This window comes from Leptopilina heterotoma, unplaced genomic scaffold (assembly GCF_015476425.1).
Source record: "Leptopilina heterotoma isolate Lh14 unplaced genomic scaffold, ASM1547642v1 Lhet_182, whole genome shotgun sequence".
NCBI lineage: Eukaryota > Metazoa > Arthropoda > Insecta > Hymenoptera > Figitidae > Leptopilina > Leptopilina heterotoma.
Window position 1 is genome coordinate 1,248,672 of NW_025110899.1, and position 18,304 is coordinate 1,266,975.

Sequence of the window (18,304 nt, forward strand, 5' to 3'; positions counted from 1 at the left end):
TAATAAAGCTCGAATTTTTAACATCATTTACTTAACTAAACAACTTTTTTTTTCTTTTACAATTCAATGGACGGAAGAATTCATTAAGAATTACACATTAATTTTTTTATAGGCACTTAGGTATAATAGAGTCCTTGAAGGTTTTGTTGAAAATTTGTGATGCTCTTTTTCGCAACAATAAATATATTAGGATACATGTAAATTATATCCTTTGTAGATGCGGAATAAACGAAAACAATAGATATAAAAGATTTATGAGAAGTTGAAGAAATAAGAAAATTACTAATAAATAGGAAAGTGATATAGAAGATATACATATAAATATAATAATTTAATTATATTAAATAATTGTATTTGAGTGCGTGAAAGAACAGTATTTCATCTTTACGCAAAAATATGTACATTATATTAAATGAATCGCCCACATTTTTTATCAAATTAACATTTCAACAGCCGAAAAAAGTACTTTTATATTAAAAGGAAAATACGCATTAAAAATTTGAAAAATTCGCTAAAATTATAAGATTTCTTTTTTCAGTGTGAAATAACAATTAAAAGGCATTTTTTATTGGGCACAGTCGGTAGTTATATCCAATAAAAGTTTTAATAAACTTGATTAAAATCTATACTATAAAAGCTCACAAGTTTTCTAACGATATCAAATTAAACCAAAAATACGTATCAAAATTGTTACAATGCAACCTTTTGATACGATTTTTGTCTCAATTTGACATCCTTAGAAAAACTGTGTGTATATTTAAAATCTACAAAGGCGATGATAGTTCACGTATCCACAACAAACGAGACATTAAATAAAGAAACGGATTTAAATATATATTTTTTTTGTTATGTATAAAAAATGGATAGCGATATGTAACATTTTCATAAATAAGGACAATTAAATCTTTGGTATATCTTGACTTGTTTACACTTAACTCATTGAAAAATTAAATTTTAGTCAAACAATTAGAGAGAAGATTTCAATTAAAAAAAATACAACTTCCAAATTGTTATTACTTGAAAAGTATTTCTTAACTAAAGGAAAGGACTAAAACAATGATCCACAAGTTCGGATCATTCAAGTGAAGGAAATATTTTTTATTACATTTTTATAAATTACTGTGACTGCAATAAAAATTAAAAGCTTAAATTTTACGTTTAGAAATAAGTTTATAAGAAAAGCGTTTTCATATAGACGCATAATTTGTATTACAAATTCACAGTTTTCCTAAAAGTATCAAATTTATTCTCAATTGGATCAAAATGATACAGAAATTTGAAAGAATAAATAAAATTCGTTCATTTGAATGTTCAGAACATTAGGATCATCAATCTTCAAGATATATTTTAAATAGAAATGAAATGTAATAGCACTTTAAGAAGGTGAAAATCCTTTGTTTGCAATCATCAGAAGTCGTAATCTTATTAATTTTTATTATCAGTGGCACAATTCTGTTAAGATTTTTCTGATTCATTGACTTTGCTCATTTTGTTCAGTTTGTTCAGTTTGTTCACTTTTGCGTGAATCAATGTCCCTTCAAATTTAGATCTTCTCTTTAAAACAGTATTGCAAGACTTGATTTTCATTTCCACGTTTTTATTTAATGAAACAGAAATCTCATTGATTATTATTATTATTATTTCACTCACTATTTATATATGAATCTTTTTCTCTATATAGTATATATCATGCATAATAGGAAAATATGTATAAATGACCCAAAATATGTTTGAATGATTATTGCGGAAAAGAATCGTCGAAAGGAATATAAAGGATTGATTATTATATTTAGAGGGAATCCAGTAATGAGTCGAGGAGTTCTAATTGATTTTCGTCCCAACCAACCGTGGAAATTAAAAGTCCGGTTAAATCTTCTTCCGTGAGACTGACCTGAGTTGATTCAGGCACTTCTGATAGGCTGTCTGGAATAGGAGGTGAGACACTATTTGGCGGAGTTTCATACAGTCCTGTTGTCACCGTTAACTGAGTAGTCACTTCAGTGGTTTGTGGCACTTTTTTAGAACGCCGATTGCTTCGTGTCGTTGCATTTCGTCGCCTTGTTCGTTTTCCCTCTTCAATGCGGCCAAGATCTAATTTCCAAAAGCCACCTTTTCCCGGCTCGTCTTTTGAACGAGGCAATTTCACGAAGCACTTGTTGAGTGACAAGTTGTGCCTAATGGAATTCTGGAAGAAAAGGTTCTCTTGAGAATTATTTTTGTCGACATTTTTTTGTTTATGGATACAATGGATATGACTTGTATTTTAAGGTTCTCAAATTCACTGGAAAAACCTGGCTTCACTTAAGAGACTAATTTTTGCTGCAAGTGAGAGACTTGTGGAGTCAGGTTCTATGGCGTTTAATATTGTTTCATTTTGAGCTGCAACAAAATTGAGACCAGGTTTTTGTGTTTTGAGACCATTGACTCTTTAGAGCATTAACATTAATCAAAACATTGGCGTTGCATCGCATTTTTTTGATGCAGTTTTGCTCTCAATTTGAGATGCTTAGAAATCTGTGAAGGAAATATGACAATCGAATCATTACAACTAATTACCTGCCAGGCTGGATCGGCGTGCTTGTAATACAAGAAATTTTCACGAATCCAGGCATAAATATTTGACAAAGTGAGTTTATTGTTGTTCGCTCGCATGGCAAGGCATATAAGAGTAGCGTATGAAAAAGGAGGTTTTGCATTCCAATCTGTGCGATATCTATCAGCATTCTCGACTAGATCTGAAACAAACAAGGTTCACTTTAAATTCGCTAATAGTTAAAAAAAATTCTAAAAATTGCAACAAAATTCTTTAAAACAATTCAATTAATATTCTCAAAAACTTTTCCAAAATCAATGATTTTCAATATCTATACCTATTAGGGTGGTTCTTATTTTGGAAAAATTGGAATTTCTTAGGTCGCCGGCCCGAATTTTAATTAAAAAGCAAAAAAATAAGCTACCCACAAGAACAGCCCATTTGATAAATATTAACCCGTGCCGACGTAGGGTTAAAGTTTAAATGAAGTTTAACATGGGTTTGGTGCACTTCTGCAAACTTTGTATTATATAACTTTTTCATTTCTTAAAAATTTGACTTGGGTCTATGTATTCCCACAGTTTTTCATATACGCTGAACACGAATATGATGTCAAAAATATCTTTTGACAGCTACCGGTTTTCAAAAAGCTGTCAAAAATTTGTCAAATTTTGAAAATGAGAATTTTCACGACTTTTACAATAACTTCTACGAATAAAACGGTTTCTTTTGAAAATTTCAGTTTATATCTAGCAATTTAATACACTATGATAGCTGTCAACTGCTAAAATATATTAAATACCTATATATATATATATATATATATGAACTAAATTTAACCTCAGCACCGTTTTTTGTGATAATTTATTTAAAACTCTTTGAAAACTGATATTTATAAAAGTTGACAACTCATTTGACAGCTGCGTCAACTGTCAAAGTGTATTAAATTGTTATATATATATAAGTTGAAATTTTTACAAGAAACCTTTTTTAACGTAGAAGTTAATATAAAAGTCGTGAAAATTCTCATTTTTCAAAATTTGACAGAATTTTGACAACCGGTAGCTGTCAAAAGTTATTTTTGACATCATATTCGTGTTCAGCGAGCGAAAAACTATGGAAACAACTTTGTATACAAAGTTTGCAGATGTGCACCAAACCCATGTTAGGGGCCGTACACATAATACGTCACGCGGCTAGGGGGAGGGAGGGGGTCTGAGAATTGTGACTAAGTGTGACATGGGGGAGGGGGGGGGTGAACTCATGTGTTACGTCACAATCTTTTAAATTCAAAGATTATAAGAAATTATATGTGACAATGGCACTTTTTCTAAATAAAACAAGTTAAAAATGCTCTAAACGATTTAATATCTATTATATGTACCTGTTTAACATCTATTGGTATATTATTTATAATATGATAAGTAATATATTGTCTTAATTTGAATCAGTTAAAAATCATGGTTTAAACTGGCAATCAGCAGTTACTGTCTTTTTGTATCTGAATCAGTTAAAAATAACTGAAAAATTATCCACAAAACACCGAAACTTTTCTAAATATATGTATATTAAAGATTTGCTTGCATACTTCGAAAAGTTTACTAGCAATTAGTTTATTTAAAATTGTGTAAAGATTTAAATTTCTCACTCCAATAAATGTTTATCGTCAAATTTTCTTAAAAATATAGCTTGAAACTTTCCTGAACATTTAATTACACTTTTGACTATACTTTCGTAAAAATTTTGCTGAAAATTTAAGTTAAATTTTCAGGAAAGTTTCGCGCTAAACAATTATTGAAGTGGGATATTTAAATCTTTATACAATTTTCACTAAACATATTTAAATATTTCGAAGCTTGCCTTCAATAAATTGTTAGGAAAGTTTCGGTGCTATGTAGGTAGTTAAACGTGACTAATAATTGAATCAATCCAAAAAAATTTTATTGAAACATCAGTTATTTTTAACTAATTGTCAGAAAAAAATATAACTATTTGAATTAGTGACTGATTTCTTGCTTCTAAATAAGTTATTTCTAACTGATTCAATAATTTAGAGTGTTGTATATAATATATAATGTCCAATGTATAAAATTTACAGTGAAATTTACGTGTGTGACGTGACGTAGGGGGAGGGAGGGGTTCAAGGTTTGTGACGAAGTGTGACATAGGGGGAGGGAGGGGTCAAAAATGGTCAAAAATCGCGTGACGTATTATGTGTACGGCCCCTTAAACCCCGCATTTAAATTTTAACCCTTCATCGGCACGGGTTAATATTTATCAAATGGGCTGTTCTTGTGGGTAGCTCATTTTTTCACATTTTAATTGAAATTACGGCCGGCTACCTAAGAAATTCCAACTTTTCCAAAATAAGAACCACCCTAATACCTATACAATTTTAATGAAATTCCACAAAAGATTTTTCATAAAATTCTTCGCAAACTCTCTAAATTTGAATTAGTGACTGACTAAATAAAATAGTCAATTTTATTAATAAATTTGACTAATTCAAGAGCATAAAGTCAGTCACTGATTCAAATTAGTAAGCATTTTTACTAATTCGAATTTAGAGAGAACATTCAATTTTTTTATAAGTAATACAATTTTCATAGGAATTGAATAATTATATATTTAAAATATTTCATAAAATTTTTTCAAGACAATCAATTAAAAAAATTGTTATAAAATTCAACCACAAAAATTCAATTATTTCCACAAGCAATAACAAGAATATAATTATTTTCGCATAAATAATAAAATGCTTCTCAAAAATTCAGTTTTACCTACTTTTAAAAATTTTAATAAAATTTTTTAAAGAGAATTCAATTATTTAAAATAAATTCAATATAATTCTTCTCAAGAATTCAATTATTTTTATAAATAATAAAATACTTCTCATAAATTCAATTATTTTTTTAAAAATTGATAAATTCGTTATAAAAATTTAATTTTGAGAAACATTCAATTATTTAATATACTATTTAATTTTTGCATTAAAATAATTAAATTTCAGTTGATTTTTTTAATAAGAATTGATTTAAAAACAAATTTCAGTTGAAATTTTAGATAATAATTGAATATTATAAGCGTTATAGTACGATTTTTTTTAGAAATAACTAAATTTTAATTTTAATATATTTATATTTTTATATTCTTTTAATTTTTAATTTTAAAAGATAATTAATTTATTTTTTCTGTGAAAAATTTAAATTAAATTTTATTAAATAATTTTATTTGTTTCCTTGAAAAATTATATTTTAATACAATATTGTAGTTTTTAGGTTAACAATTTAGAAAATAATTGAATTTTACAAAAATTTAGAATTAAAGTTTAAAGGATTAGAATGAAAATAAATATTTTTGATTGAAATCAGGAAACAGTCAGGGAAATAAATATACTGAATCAAATTTTTGTGAATCGACTAAAACAATTTTTTTTATTTGTTATTAAAATTAATTTTCGTTAGATACTTTTTTACTGCTTTTTTCAGTATTAAAGCTACTTTTTGATACTTTTTTGAAATTAATTATTGAGTGTGAAGCCTGAGATTGCTATTTTTAAAAGTGTAAGAAAAATGAGACATTTAATAAATGTCACTAATAATTACACAGGCCAACAAAATTTGATTCGATTTACTTTTCAAGAATCAGACAATACTTTTCCGAAGGTTTTCGACGTGCTAAATCGAAATCCGGCCTCGGAATACACCCTGCACGTCAGGTTTTCCAGATATTTTAACCTAAAATTGCAAAAAACCCGTTTTTAGCTATATTTGACGTCATTTAACATCGGGAGATATAATTTTTTCTCCAGAAAGTCAATATTGCATGTAAAAGCGTTACTCTACCCCTTTAAAATTCATTTTGAAAATTTAAAAAATCTTTATTTGCCTGTGAGTATAGTCGTTCATTCAATTTTCTGAGTTTGGAGATTTCTTCGAAAACTGAGTAGAAACGAAAAAAACTTGGATAATAAAGAAGAATATACCTACAAACATTTAAATTTCAAATATAGTTGTTCGGATTTTCGGTATAATTGAATACGAATTCGATGTCAGATTTCCAAAATCGTCCGCCATATTGGCCGGATTCGGATTCAGCACGTCGAAAACTTTCGGAAAAGTATTGTCTGATTCTTGGAAAGTAAATCTTGTCGACCTGTGTTATTGCTGATAAAGTCGAATTCTTCATTCGTAATTATGATAAAAGTGTAATAGAAATAGTAGATCTGATGTGCTTTAAAAAAATAGTATACCTTAATGTAAAAATAGTAAATAGTAGATGTAAAATTGATGAAACCGAATAGAAAAATAGTGTACCTAATTCAGCTTTGAGCAAAGGGGACATCTTCTTGGCCGGTTGACGAGGAACCGGGGGTGGTGACGGCGAACATGGTGGAGTTGGTAGACTCGATGCACTTGTGATGTCGAGAGACTGTAGCCAAGATAAGCTGGTTAATTCAGCCTCGACGCCATAATTATCCGTCTCCATAACTTCCATTGTCACAGTGGACGTTGACATTGGTTCCTCAAAATCAGGCACGTTCATCTTCATTTTTGACCTGCTCTTTCATCACCACTTCCTTTACAGTCGTCTCAAATCATTACCCTTAAAAATTCAATATTATCATCAAACACGTAAATATCATAATATCAACAAATGGCATTTTAATCTTTACGCACTTTCTTCAAAAAATTTACATTCGCAACGAATTTTCAAATTCAAAGAGTAACACTTTCATAGAAATAAGAATGGTTTTTATATTAGCCAAGGTGTTCATACCTCACATTCCATTTCTCCGAATGGAACCACTTGGTAAAGCACTTTCAGTAATTCACATGAACATTATGTAACTAACAATTTTTTAAACAAGCAACAAAGTAACAGATTTTATAAAAGAGTCATTCTGCGGTTTAAAGTGAATCGGGTCAGTATATTTCAAAAAGAAAGAGTGTCATCTGTGACGTGGGAAGTGTAAAAAAGTAAATTCTCGTTCTTTACATATTTATACACTGTGTTCCTTGGACGAAGTTTAAATGCTGACTGTGGAGAATTGAAGGCAGGGGAACAGGCAGGGCGCAGGCTATACACCCCATTATCTATCTGCCTCAGCCCTCTAGCCAGTGGATAAGATAGCTGGTGCGCGTGCGGCGACAGGTGCTGGGTCTTTCGCAGGTGGACCATGCACACGGCTAGAGCCAGGCTGACCGTACGACCTGCCAAGCCACACACACACACACACACACACACACCTCACTCACAACCCTCATCGCCTGTCTAGTGCGCTAACAATTCACCCTCTCCGCCAACTTCTGGCACCATTGCTTTTTTCACTCAATTTCTGATAACTTCTGCTTTTCTTTTTTACTTTCAATTCCAATTTCTACACAAACTAACGCAGAAATTGAAGCTGTTTCCTATGTTATTTTGGATGTAGAGAGAAGAAATTTATTTGAGGGGGGATATATTATAGTCACCCCTTTTGTAACTATTCCTCACTTCGTTTTCTACTCCAATGGATAACTATTGCCAATTGTTAATACCATCATCGATTATTATTGATTGCAACCGCAATGAATGTAATTACCATTAATTACGAATCTATGTCGATTGTAACTTAAAGAAGAACTTATTGCAAGATACGTTTCAAATTAAATTATTTAGGATCCTTATACGTATCAGTTTCAAAGTAACCAAAAAGGGCAATAATTTTCAACAAGTTTGCGACAAGTATCACAACTCAATTTTTTTATCATTTCTAAAATAAATCATTTTTTGTAATTAAATATTAAAATACCTATTTATTTTTCCACGCGGGAATTAAAATGTTTTAAATGATTTTAGAAAGCCTTTTGGAATTTAACTATTTCTAAAAATTACAACATTCATTCAATTTAATCATTTTTTTGTTTAAAATTTTTAAATAAAATTATTCAAAACTTTCAGTATTAATTTTTTTTCAAAATAAAAATTTAAATATTATTATAATTTCACTAGAGTTAAAATTTTCAAAGACTTCAAATTAAAAATATTTTCAAGTTTAATTATTTCTAATTAATACCTAAAGTTTTAATTGAAATTCAGTTTTAAACCACTTATTAGAAAGTTCTACGAGAATTCAATTTCATTTACATACAAAAATAAATAGTTTATTGCAAATAATTGAATTCTTATAAAGAACAATATCTAAATATTTTCTAAAATAATTCAACTTTTTCGAAGAATTTTAATAAAATTTTCAAGAATAGTTGCAATTTTCGAAGAATTTCTTTAAAATTGTATTAAAAATAACTGAAATTAAATTAATTAAATAATTGAATTCCTGTGAAAAATTTATTAATACTCCAAATAATTGAATTCTTCTAAATAGATTATTACAATTTTCCAAAATAAGTGCGCCAATTTTATCAGCAAATTTTTGAAATTAAATTTCACTAAGAATTTTGTTAAAATTATTTGAAAATAATTAAATTCTTGCGAAGAATTTTATAAAAATGTTTTTAAATAATTGAATTTTCTCGAAAAATTTATGAAATTTGTGTTTTAAATAATTGAATTCCTGTGAAAATTTTATTATATATTTATGAGAATAATTATTGAACGTTTGAAGAGAATTTTATATAATTTTTTTTAAATAATTGAAATCTTTTTGGGAAAGTTTTTATTAAAATAGTACATGTAGAAAATAATTGAATTTCAAAAAATTTCTTGCAAATAATTGAATCGTTTGAAAGAATTTTATTAAAATATTAGAGAATAATTTTTTTATTTTGAATATTAACGAATGAAAAGTAGTGGAAATGTTCAAAAAAAGAGAAGAAAATATATTTTAGTGTCACAAATATAAAAAAACGTATATGCAATTTAGTAGCAAATTGTAAAAAAGTAGTATAAACAGTAGGTTTTAGTAGATGAATAGGTACGAAATTGAAATTTGAAATTATATACTCGTTTGTTTTTCTCTAGATTCTCACTTTTGGAGTAGATTTTTAACTCGAAAAACTGTCAGTCGAAGTGATAGTTCATTTCAACATTTTTTTAATTAGTTATTATACTAATCATTTTGAGATGAAATTTGCCTTAAATTTAAAACATTTGAAGCCCTAATAAACCATCATTTAGGAAAGCAATTACCCAATGGGAAATGCCAGTGTAGTGCCGATGTTCACCACTGGCTTAGTACTCAGACGATTGTTCGGCGTAGTCTAGCCGAGCCTCGACAATCAGTGCTGGCGCAGTACAGAATTTTTGTTTCGCCAAAGCTTGGACAAGCCACGGCGGCAAGTGCTGGCTGAGTATAGAAAAATTGTTCACAACGCTCTTTGCCAACATTGCTTTTTTGACATAAACTTGAAAAAAAGTTATAAAAAAAGTTTATGAATGTTTATAAATATAAATTTATTAAAAAAAATTAATATTTTACTTTTCAGTTGTTCATTTTTTATTCTTATTAAATTTAATAATAACAATTTAACACAATTGTCTAATTTTGTAAATAATAAATTATTTAAACAAATTAAAATTATAAACAAAATTTAAACTTTAATCTCAATAATAATTTGGTTCCTATTAAAATACTATTATACTTCTTACTATGAATAAAAAATTATTAAAAAATTACCACGTAATTTAAGAATTACGTAAAATGTTAAATGCAATAAGTAAAGTAATTTAATTATTAAAAATTTAGTTCAATTTATTTTATTTAAATTTATTATTTCTAACGTATCCCTATTTTTTTCTCATCTTTGACTCAATAATTGTATGTCTGAATGATACTGAGATATTAAAATTTTATTGCACACACGTGTCGTTAGCATAGTGGTTAGAGCGTTAGTCTGTTAGTCCGTAGGTCGTAGGTTCGATTCCCCTCGTCAGCAATTTTGTTTATTTTCATAGGTTTGCGATATTTCTAGATTCCAATCGTTAGGTACTAAAATATGAAAATCTAATGCACACTTACTGTAATTGTTTATTATTTAATTTTTAAATGTTATAAACAATTTTTTCAACTTCATTTACTATATCCATTGTTAGTCTCCATCTTTAATACAATTTAATTAAAAAGAGAAATATTTTATGAATAATAACTATTTATTAATATTATTTACCATTTTGTTGTTAAATTATTTATAATTATGAATTTACGACTAATTAATAACAATACGGCATTTATTGCGGCAATATTCTCAGCCAGCACTGGTCCAGTGCTGCGCCAGCGCTGTCTGGCAGCACTGACAGACAGTACTTCGGCAGTGCCGGACGGCGTTATCATCCCAGAGTTATGCCAGTGCTGGCTCTCAGCCTTGCCGCCAGTGCTGCCAGTGCTGGCGCAGTACTACGCCAGTTGTAAATTTCCCATTGGGTAGTGCCATAAAGTACATAATAATAATAATCGTAGTAATAAAGTCTTGTACAGAAAATGTTGCAATATAAGATCCTCTCTTAAAGTAAGACATGATTCTTTATTGTATTTTAAATAAAAGTAAAAATAATAAAGTGAATATGAAAATACACCCTATAGTGCATATTGTGCATATGCAACTATACTTTTGACTTTCCCCTTCACTAATGCCTTTTCAACGTCAATAATAATATAAAATATGTCGTTAAGTTTAGCCACCAGGTGCTCCATATGCATAACATCTGATTCGGAAAAGTAGCAGAACCGGAAGTTTATAAGAGAAGCGGGCTGTGGTACATTATTTATAAAAATGGCCCCCTGATTACAAAAGTCACGCTTACAACGGCTGCTCACCCGCATTTACCGAAACCTTCAAGTCGAAGTCATCCTCGCCCAATAATTTTAACCTTTTATTTTTAATCTACAACATACACTTTTCACAGATATAGTTATAAATAGGATCAAATTGATATTAATTCGAACTTGCTTTCCAAAAATAAGTTTGTTCCTATAGTGGATAAGAAGTAACAACCAAAGAATAATTAATTTATTATAGTTGTTCATTTTCAAAATCGGCACAGATCTTGATGAACTTGAAAAATGAAAATGGTTTATTCATTTAAAATGAAGACGATACATATTTTAAAGCATTCCTGCAGAAAATTTTCATTCTTTTAAGGAACAGGTGGGGAAATAGTTTCTGAGGTCAGGGCCCAAATTAAATTCCGAAATCTCCAATTAGAACCCAGATGTCATTTGGGATTTTTAGTTTCTTATTGTAGGTAGTTCTGGTCTAATTCTCTGTATTTTTGAACCGTTGGTGTTGGTGCAAAATTAAAAAATTTAAAATTGTTTAGCACTGAAGACTTTTGCTGAATTTTTGGATCTTTGAAAGATAAAGTTTGTCATTTTGAAGATGTTGGCATTTGTCAATCAACATAAACAAAGTCTGAAACTGTTTCCATCTTAAAACCGAAATAATTGAATATTAGCACAGTTATTCTGAGGATATCAAATTTTGAGACAAGAAATGTACCAAAACTCAACAATTTTTATGCTTTTTTTGTCTCAGATTGATATCCTTAGAAGAACTGTGAAACTTTTTTCAATAGCTTTAAATAAGGTTAAAAGAATTTTAGGACTGAATACTCTTGAGGTTGAAATGCAGTCACAATAGTTATTTTCGTATCAAGGGCGCAAAATAGGTGATTGGGACGATGGCGAGATTAAGGTCCGAACTGCATGAAAAGTATGGCATTGAGGGCACGAGCAAAAGCGGGCGTAAAAGTAGTTTTGCGCCCGCCTTAAGTGCCCGAAATGACATACTTTTCGTGCAGGTAGGACAAAAAAATAATTCCAATGTGAATAGTATTAGTCAAAACCTTTACGGAATAAACCGCAAAGACTAAAAAATCAAAGGTACAAAATCATTTTGAAAACGAGTCGAATATTCTTTCTCGGAAAATATAAACTATTCTCCATCACACAGGTACAAAATTCATATCGTTTTGAAATCCAGACTCAGTTATTATATAGAAATACGAGTTAATTATACGTTATTGAGTGTCACAGGTGTCACGAGAAAGGGAAATTATATAGATATTTTTTTCTTCGATATGAAAAATGTGGTACATAGGTGCATTTTAACTCCATTGATCGAATCAGAAAGAGGCAGAAACCACCAATGATGATATATTCAAAGAGAGGGGTAAGAGCCACGTCCATTCGACGAGGACACGAATAGCATACCAGGTTTGAAGGGAGTTTCTGTCCATTGGTGGTAAAAGGGCTCGATTCGTAAGTCGAGATTCGTTCACCTCCACGCACTTATTCCTCCCACACAAGAAACAAAAGTAGTGTAGCTATATTCTTTCGAAAAAACATGTATTCCAGGGGTGGATCTGGTCAGTCCTTTTCCATCCAATAACTATGCTATAGATGAATGCTATGAAGAAATATTCATTTCAATAAAATATATTTATAGTCACATACGAAATTTTCAAAGGCATTATATATTTTTCGACGTATGTAAAATTGATTTTCTCCACGTGAAAATTAAAATGAAATACAAACTATTCTTTGATCAGAATTTGTCAATTTTATGTCTTTGAATATTACCCCGCACGTCGAAAAGTTCCATGGAAGTACCCCCTGTAAATTTCATGAAAATTCTGCAAGTTTTTTATTTTAATATTATTTTAACATTTGTATTGTGATTAGAGTCTAATAATAAGCTTTGTTACCATTAATTTGCAAAACTTGATTGAAATACGATTTTGCAAAAAAAATTGCAACAAAGTTTATTATGTATTAAACTCTCATCATAATAGAAATGTAAAATATTATTAAAATAAAAAACTTGCAGAATTTCCAGGAGGTACTTCCATGGAACTTTTCGATATTGTCGATTTTGTCATATGAGTATAGTTAGGACGTATAGCTGAAACAGCAATACTATATGGCTGTTCCATGTCCACCAATATAATATGTGAGAATTGGTCATATTTATGGCAGTACCATAAGCAGTTTTTTTCAGTGTACTGAGTACCTTGGTGAGTCCGAAAAAGCTCCAATTTCATGAAAAAAAGCCCAAATTTAATATTCGACTCCAAAAATTGTGAAAATAAATTTACAGGACCGTCGTCATTTTTCAAGATACACATTTTTTCTGAATCGGAAAGAAATTCTAAAAAAGTTCTAAGTACCTACTTCCGTGTATCGAAAAAAGCTCTTTTTTAATAAAAAGCTCGAATTTGATGAAAAAAGGCCCAAATTTGATATACGACTCCAAAAATTGTTTTAAAAAAATGATCAAGATAGCGTCGTTTTTCAAGAAACAAATTTTGTCTGAATCGGAAATAAATTCAAAAAAATTTCCGAGTACCTCTGTGTTTCGGAAAAAGCTCTTCTTTAATAAAAAAATCTCCAATTTGATGAACAAAGACTAAATTTGATATTCAATTCCGAAAATTGTTAAATAAAATTATCAATACCAGCGTTATTGTTTTTAAATAAGATACAAATTTTTTTCTGAATTGGAAAGAAATTCTAAAAACTTTCTGAGTACCTCCGTGTTTAGGCATATATTTAATATAGATTTTTACAAAAGACGAGAAGGGTGGGAGGGAGGGAGGAAGAGGGTTAAATTAAAATTTTTTCCTCCGATTTACGGAGGAAAAGTAAATGTTAATTTTACAAGGTATAGACTGAAAAATATATTGACAACAAGGTTTTTTTTAGTAAATTTTAGAAGATTTAGATTAATTTTACTATATACTGAATGTGCACAGTTAAAGTAAATAGTCTATAATTACGATTTATTAATCCAACAACTATCTGTAAATTTGAATTAGTAAAAATTAAAAATTTTTGCAGAGGCGTTAAAGGATTAACATAAATTAAATTTATTTACATTAATTCAACATTGCGAACATCCAATGTTTCTTAATGAACTATTTTGCAAAGAAAATACTTGTAAACAAAGAATATTCTTTTCCACGTGGAAAATATTTTTGAACCTAGAATATATGCGAAGGTAAATCTTTTTTTGGATTATAAAATAAATTTTTTAATCTAAATCGAAGTCGCAGTATTTTCGGATTGTAATTTTTTTTTCGAAATTGGGATTAAAAGAAAAGATCGTTGATCTCGTAAAAACGGTAAAAACGGTAAAAACAGAAGAAAAGTACAAATTAGGGTTAAAAATAGAGTTTCATCATTTGATACTTTGTGCCTTTTTCCGCAGAATCATAAATACTCGAATGTCTGTATTGAGACTATGAATTACACATGTGCGCGGCCATAAGTCGAGTGGGAGTGTGTAACATGTGTAGGTACATATTTGTTCTGCAGGATATTGAAGAGGAAAGGGTGGTTTGTGCATTATAGTATTGGCATGGGCCCATCAGGTAGTGAGTCAGAAAGCACAAACAGGTGCCGGTGCTGGTGCTGCACACCACCAGCAGAGCTTGCAGTCCGCCACCAGAAGCTCGGCAGGGGGACGGATGTTCCCAGGAGATTATTGATCCGCCGCGCAGATACTTCCCCTTTGACGTCGAGCGACGCCGACGATATGGACGACAAGGATGAACCTGCATGAGCGCCATTTGTCCTCCCGATGCCACAAAATGGTCGATCTCACTGTCTCTCCCAAATATTGCATTTTTCATCATCAACTTCATGTCAACCATCCATTGACCTCGAGGTTCTGAATATCTTCTTTCAAAAGTTGAAAAGAATCATTCCGCAACCAGATAAAAATTTCATTCAAATTATGTATTTCGACTAATTGAACGAGTATTTGGATTGAATAGAAAAACTCAACAAAATTTTCAACAGAAGAGTTTTCAAAATTTTTTTCAGTTTTTCTGTTCAATAATCCAAATCATCAATACGATTAGCAAACCAGGGTAATTTGAAAATTATTGTTGCTTCTCGAATTGAAATCTTACAGAGAAGAGAGACATTAGGTCACCACGTGGAAAGTCAGTTATATTATGATGTACGTGGACTGTGCTCGAATAGAACAAAGAGAGGGGACAGATATGGACTAGAGAACAAGTATAGTTTCCGGGAGGGTTGAGGATTCATCAAATATTCAAGAGAATTGATCTTCCCTCAAATGCAGCAGCACTGCGCTCCTATTGCACAGTAGCAAATACCCTTTTCAAACTTCCAGACAAACCTCGTCGAAAATATTACCAGAAATTTTAACTGAAATTGCAAAATTTTAATGCCGTTTATTTTTCAATTAGGATCTAAATATAAAAATACAGGAAAATTTTATGGAAATTCAATAAATAGTATTATTTTCAACTTTTATATTTAAATTTTATAATTTATATTTTTACTCTATTTTATTTTAAATATCAAATGCAGTTTATATAAAAAAATATGTTCTTCTTTTGACATTCATGACCTTAAGTACAATCGGCTTTACATTTCTTTTATTTATTATGCATTAGGTGAAGAAACTTTTTAACCTATAAATGTCTATCTCAATATTATTTTTATAATTTATTTAATATATGCTCCGGCGATACAAATTTTACTTGATGAGATAAACCGAATTATTACTTCATGTAAAAGTTCAAAATTAAAAAGATAAATATAAACACAACAGAAAATTTTTTGTTTATGGCAAAAGTAAAGTTATTATATTGTCATTATTATTATTGCTCGAGTAGTTAAATATTAAATTCAAGCAATTTAATTCGCGAAATTCTGTTTTAAAAATGAACCAAAGTTCAAATTTTCTTTTTGCTTTAATATTTCTACCCTATATAATTCGCGCAGAAAAATTTTCTTATATATATTGAAAAAAAAACAAATAATAAAAAATTACTAATTCTTAGAAAACTGGCAATGACTTAATAAATATAAAACGTTTCACGGAATAAATCTAAACAGATTTTTATCAGTTAATTTACCCTTCACAGAAAATGTATTTTCAAGGACTTATTCGATTTATTTACAGAACCAAAAAACATTTCGAAAATTACGAAAATTCTTTTAAATAAATTTAATTTCAATATCAAATATTACTTTAATTTATATAGCTTTCTCTAAATTTTAATTAGTAAAAAAGATTACTAATTTGAATTATTGAGTTGACTGACTTTTTGCTTTTGAATTAGTAAACTTTACTAATAAATTAGTGAAAATTACTGAATTACTATTTATCAGTAAAATTTATTTATAAATTGGTGAAAATTACTATTTATTAGTAAAATTGACTAATTCAAAAGCAAAAAGTCAGTCTTTTTATTGTAGTTAAAAATAATTATTTATAAAACAAATCTTCTTTTTTATTATCACAGAAAATTGTGGGATATTATTTTAACACCAAAATGGATTAAAATAATCTGCAACGCTTAAATCCATCCATTATTAAAATAATCCAACCAAGAATTATTTTTTCAAAATGTTTTAAGTGATTTAGTTTTAATTTAGACACATTCTTTTTAATGGAAAAAATTAGTCCAAAAATTGATTAATTTAATCTTTTTTTAATGAAATACGTTTATTAAAAACATTACTAAACAAAATTTATTCTATTTTAGTGTATTTAATAATTAAATTTTTAAAACTATAAGAATATGCCCTTTGTATTTACTAAAATATACTAAATTTAAAAGTATTTATTCTAAATATTAAGAATATATATTTTTTATTATTAAAATAGATTAGAATAAATTTTTTTTTGAGAATTTTTTTCAATTAACACTCAAGCAGTTTCAAGAAAAAAGTTTCTTTTGTGAATTTTTATCGACTAGATTAAGAAAATCCAAACGAGAAATAAAAATATTCTATTTTATTGAATTGAAATTGAATTAAGACAACTTTTGCGCAAAAATGAGCAATACTTGACAATAATGCGTAATAAAGTAAAATCATTACGGATTAAAAATTAAAACGCAGTATTGAAACCATTATATGAGCACTGTTTTAAATTATGTCAAAAATTGTTCATTTATTAATGAAAAAATTATTCCACACTAATCTCTTCCGATCATCAATGAATTTTTAGAAAAATTATTGGAAATTAAAAAATAAATAAGCTATTTAAAATTCAATTATATTTTCAGATTGTCGTATTTTATGTAAAATTTAGAAAAAATAACTTTTTCTTGAGGAATATTCCTGTCAGGAAAAATATTTATAGTAAATTATTATACTAATTATGGCATAGAAGTATCTCTAGCATTTAAATAAATAATAGCTGGTAATTTAAATAAAACATGAATATCTATAAGTATAACAGATCATAAAGGATAGTTTCTTTTAGTAAATTTTCTTTTCTTTCTAATACTTACTTAGTTTTGAAAAATTATTGACTTTCCTCACGCTTTGCATTCGGCGAAATCGTACTTCTCACTAAAAACCGTATATAACACACGTTACATTGTTTGCAAAATTTATAAAAAGGGGATTTATTTTTTATTTAGAAGGAACGAATGATTTCTTTAATTAATTAAAAAATAATTGTTAAATTGAATAAAGGGAGAGAAATTTAAATTCGGACTGGATTTACTGTGACCGCTACCGTGATCCTCAGAAATCACTATTAGCACTATTCACCAGCCATCCTCGTTTACCTGGACAAGTGGTATCGTGACTACCTGCAGGTGTACCGCGTCGGTAAAACTATCGATCGAACTACCCTCCATAGTCCTATTCACTTTTATTTTTTCTTCTGTTCAAGTTTTTTCCACTTGCTTAATATAAAATTTTACATTTGAGATACTCGAATATTGTCAGCCATGGAGAATTAATTTTTTTCAAATTACGAAAAATTGTTAAAGTTAATTAGAAATAATAAAACAATACTTTATGAGAAAGTAATAAAAATTTTAGACAATGGACAGGTT

At 28.8% G+C, this 18,304-nt stretch overlaps 1 protein-coding gene across 3 annotated transcripts; it reads right to left on the reverse strand.

Moving 5' to 3' along the window:
* Positions 1-1,164: 1,164 nt before the first annotated feature.
* On the reverse strand, positions 1,165-18,072 carry LOC122500178 (forkhead box protein J1-B-like). Of its 3 annotated transcripts, XM_043608968.1 has the most exons (5): positions 18,032-18,072; positions 17,750-17,810; positions 6,850-7,138; positions 2,557-2,735; positions 1,165-2,185 (listed from the first exon to the last, which is right to left on the reverse strand). In XM_043608968.1, exons 3-5 carry the CDS (start codon positions 7,082-7,084, stop codon positions 1,790-1,792), a joined length of 810 nt encoding a protein of 269 aa, XP_043464903.1. In that variant the 5' UTR covers positions 7,085-7,138; positions 17,750-17,810; positions 18,032-18,072; the 3' UTR covers positions 1,165-1,789. The 3 variants fall into 3 exon arrangements, with proteins under 3 accessions (XP_043464903.1, XP_043464902.1, XP_043464901.1); XM_043608967.1 differs by having other exon boundaries at positions 17,750-18,038; XM_043608966.1 differs by lacking the exons at positions 17,750-17,810; positions 18,032-18,072 and adding an exon at positions 7,313-8,078.
* Between the last annotated feature and the right edge of the window lie 232 nt (positions 18,073-18,304).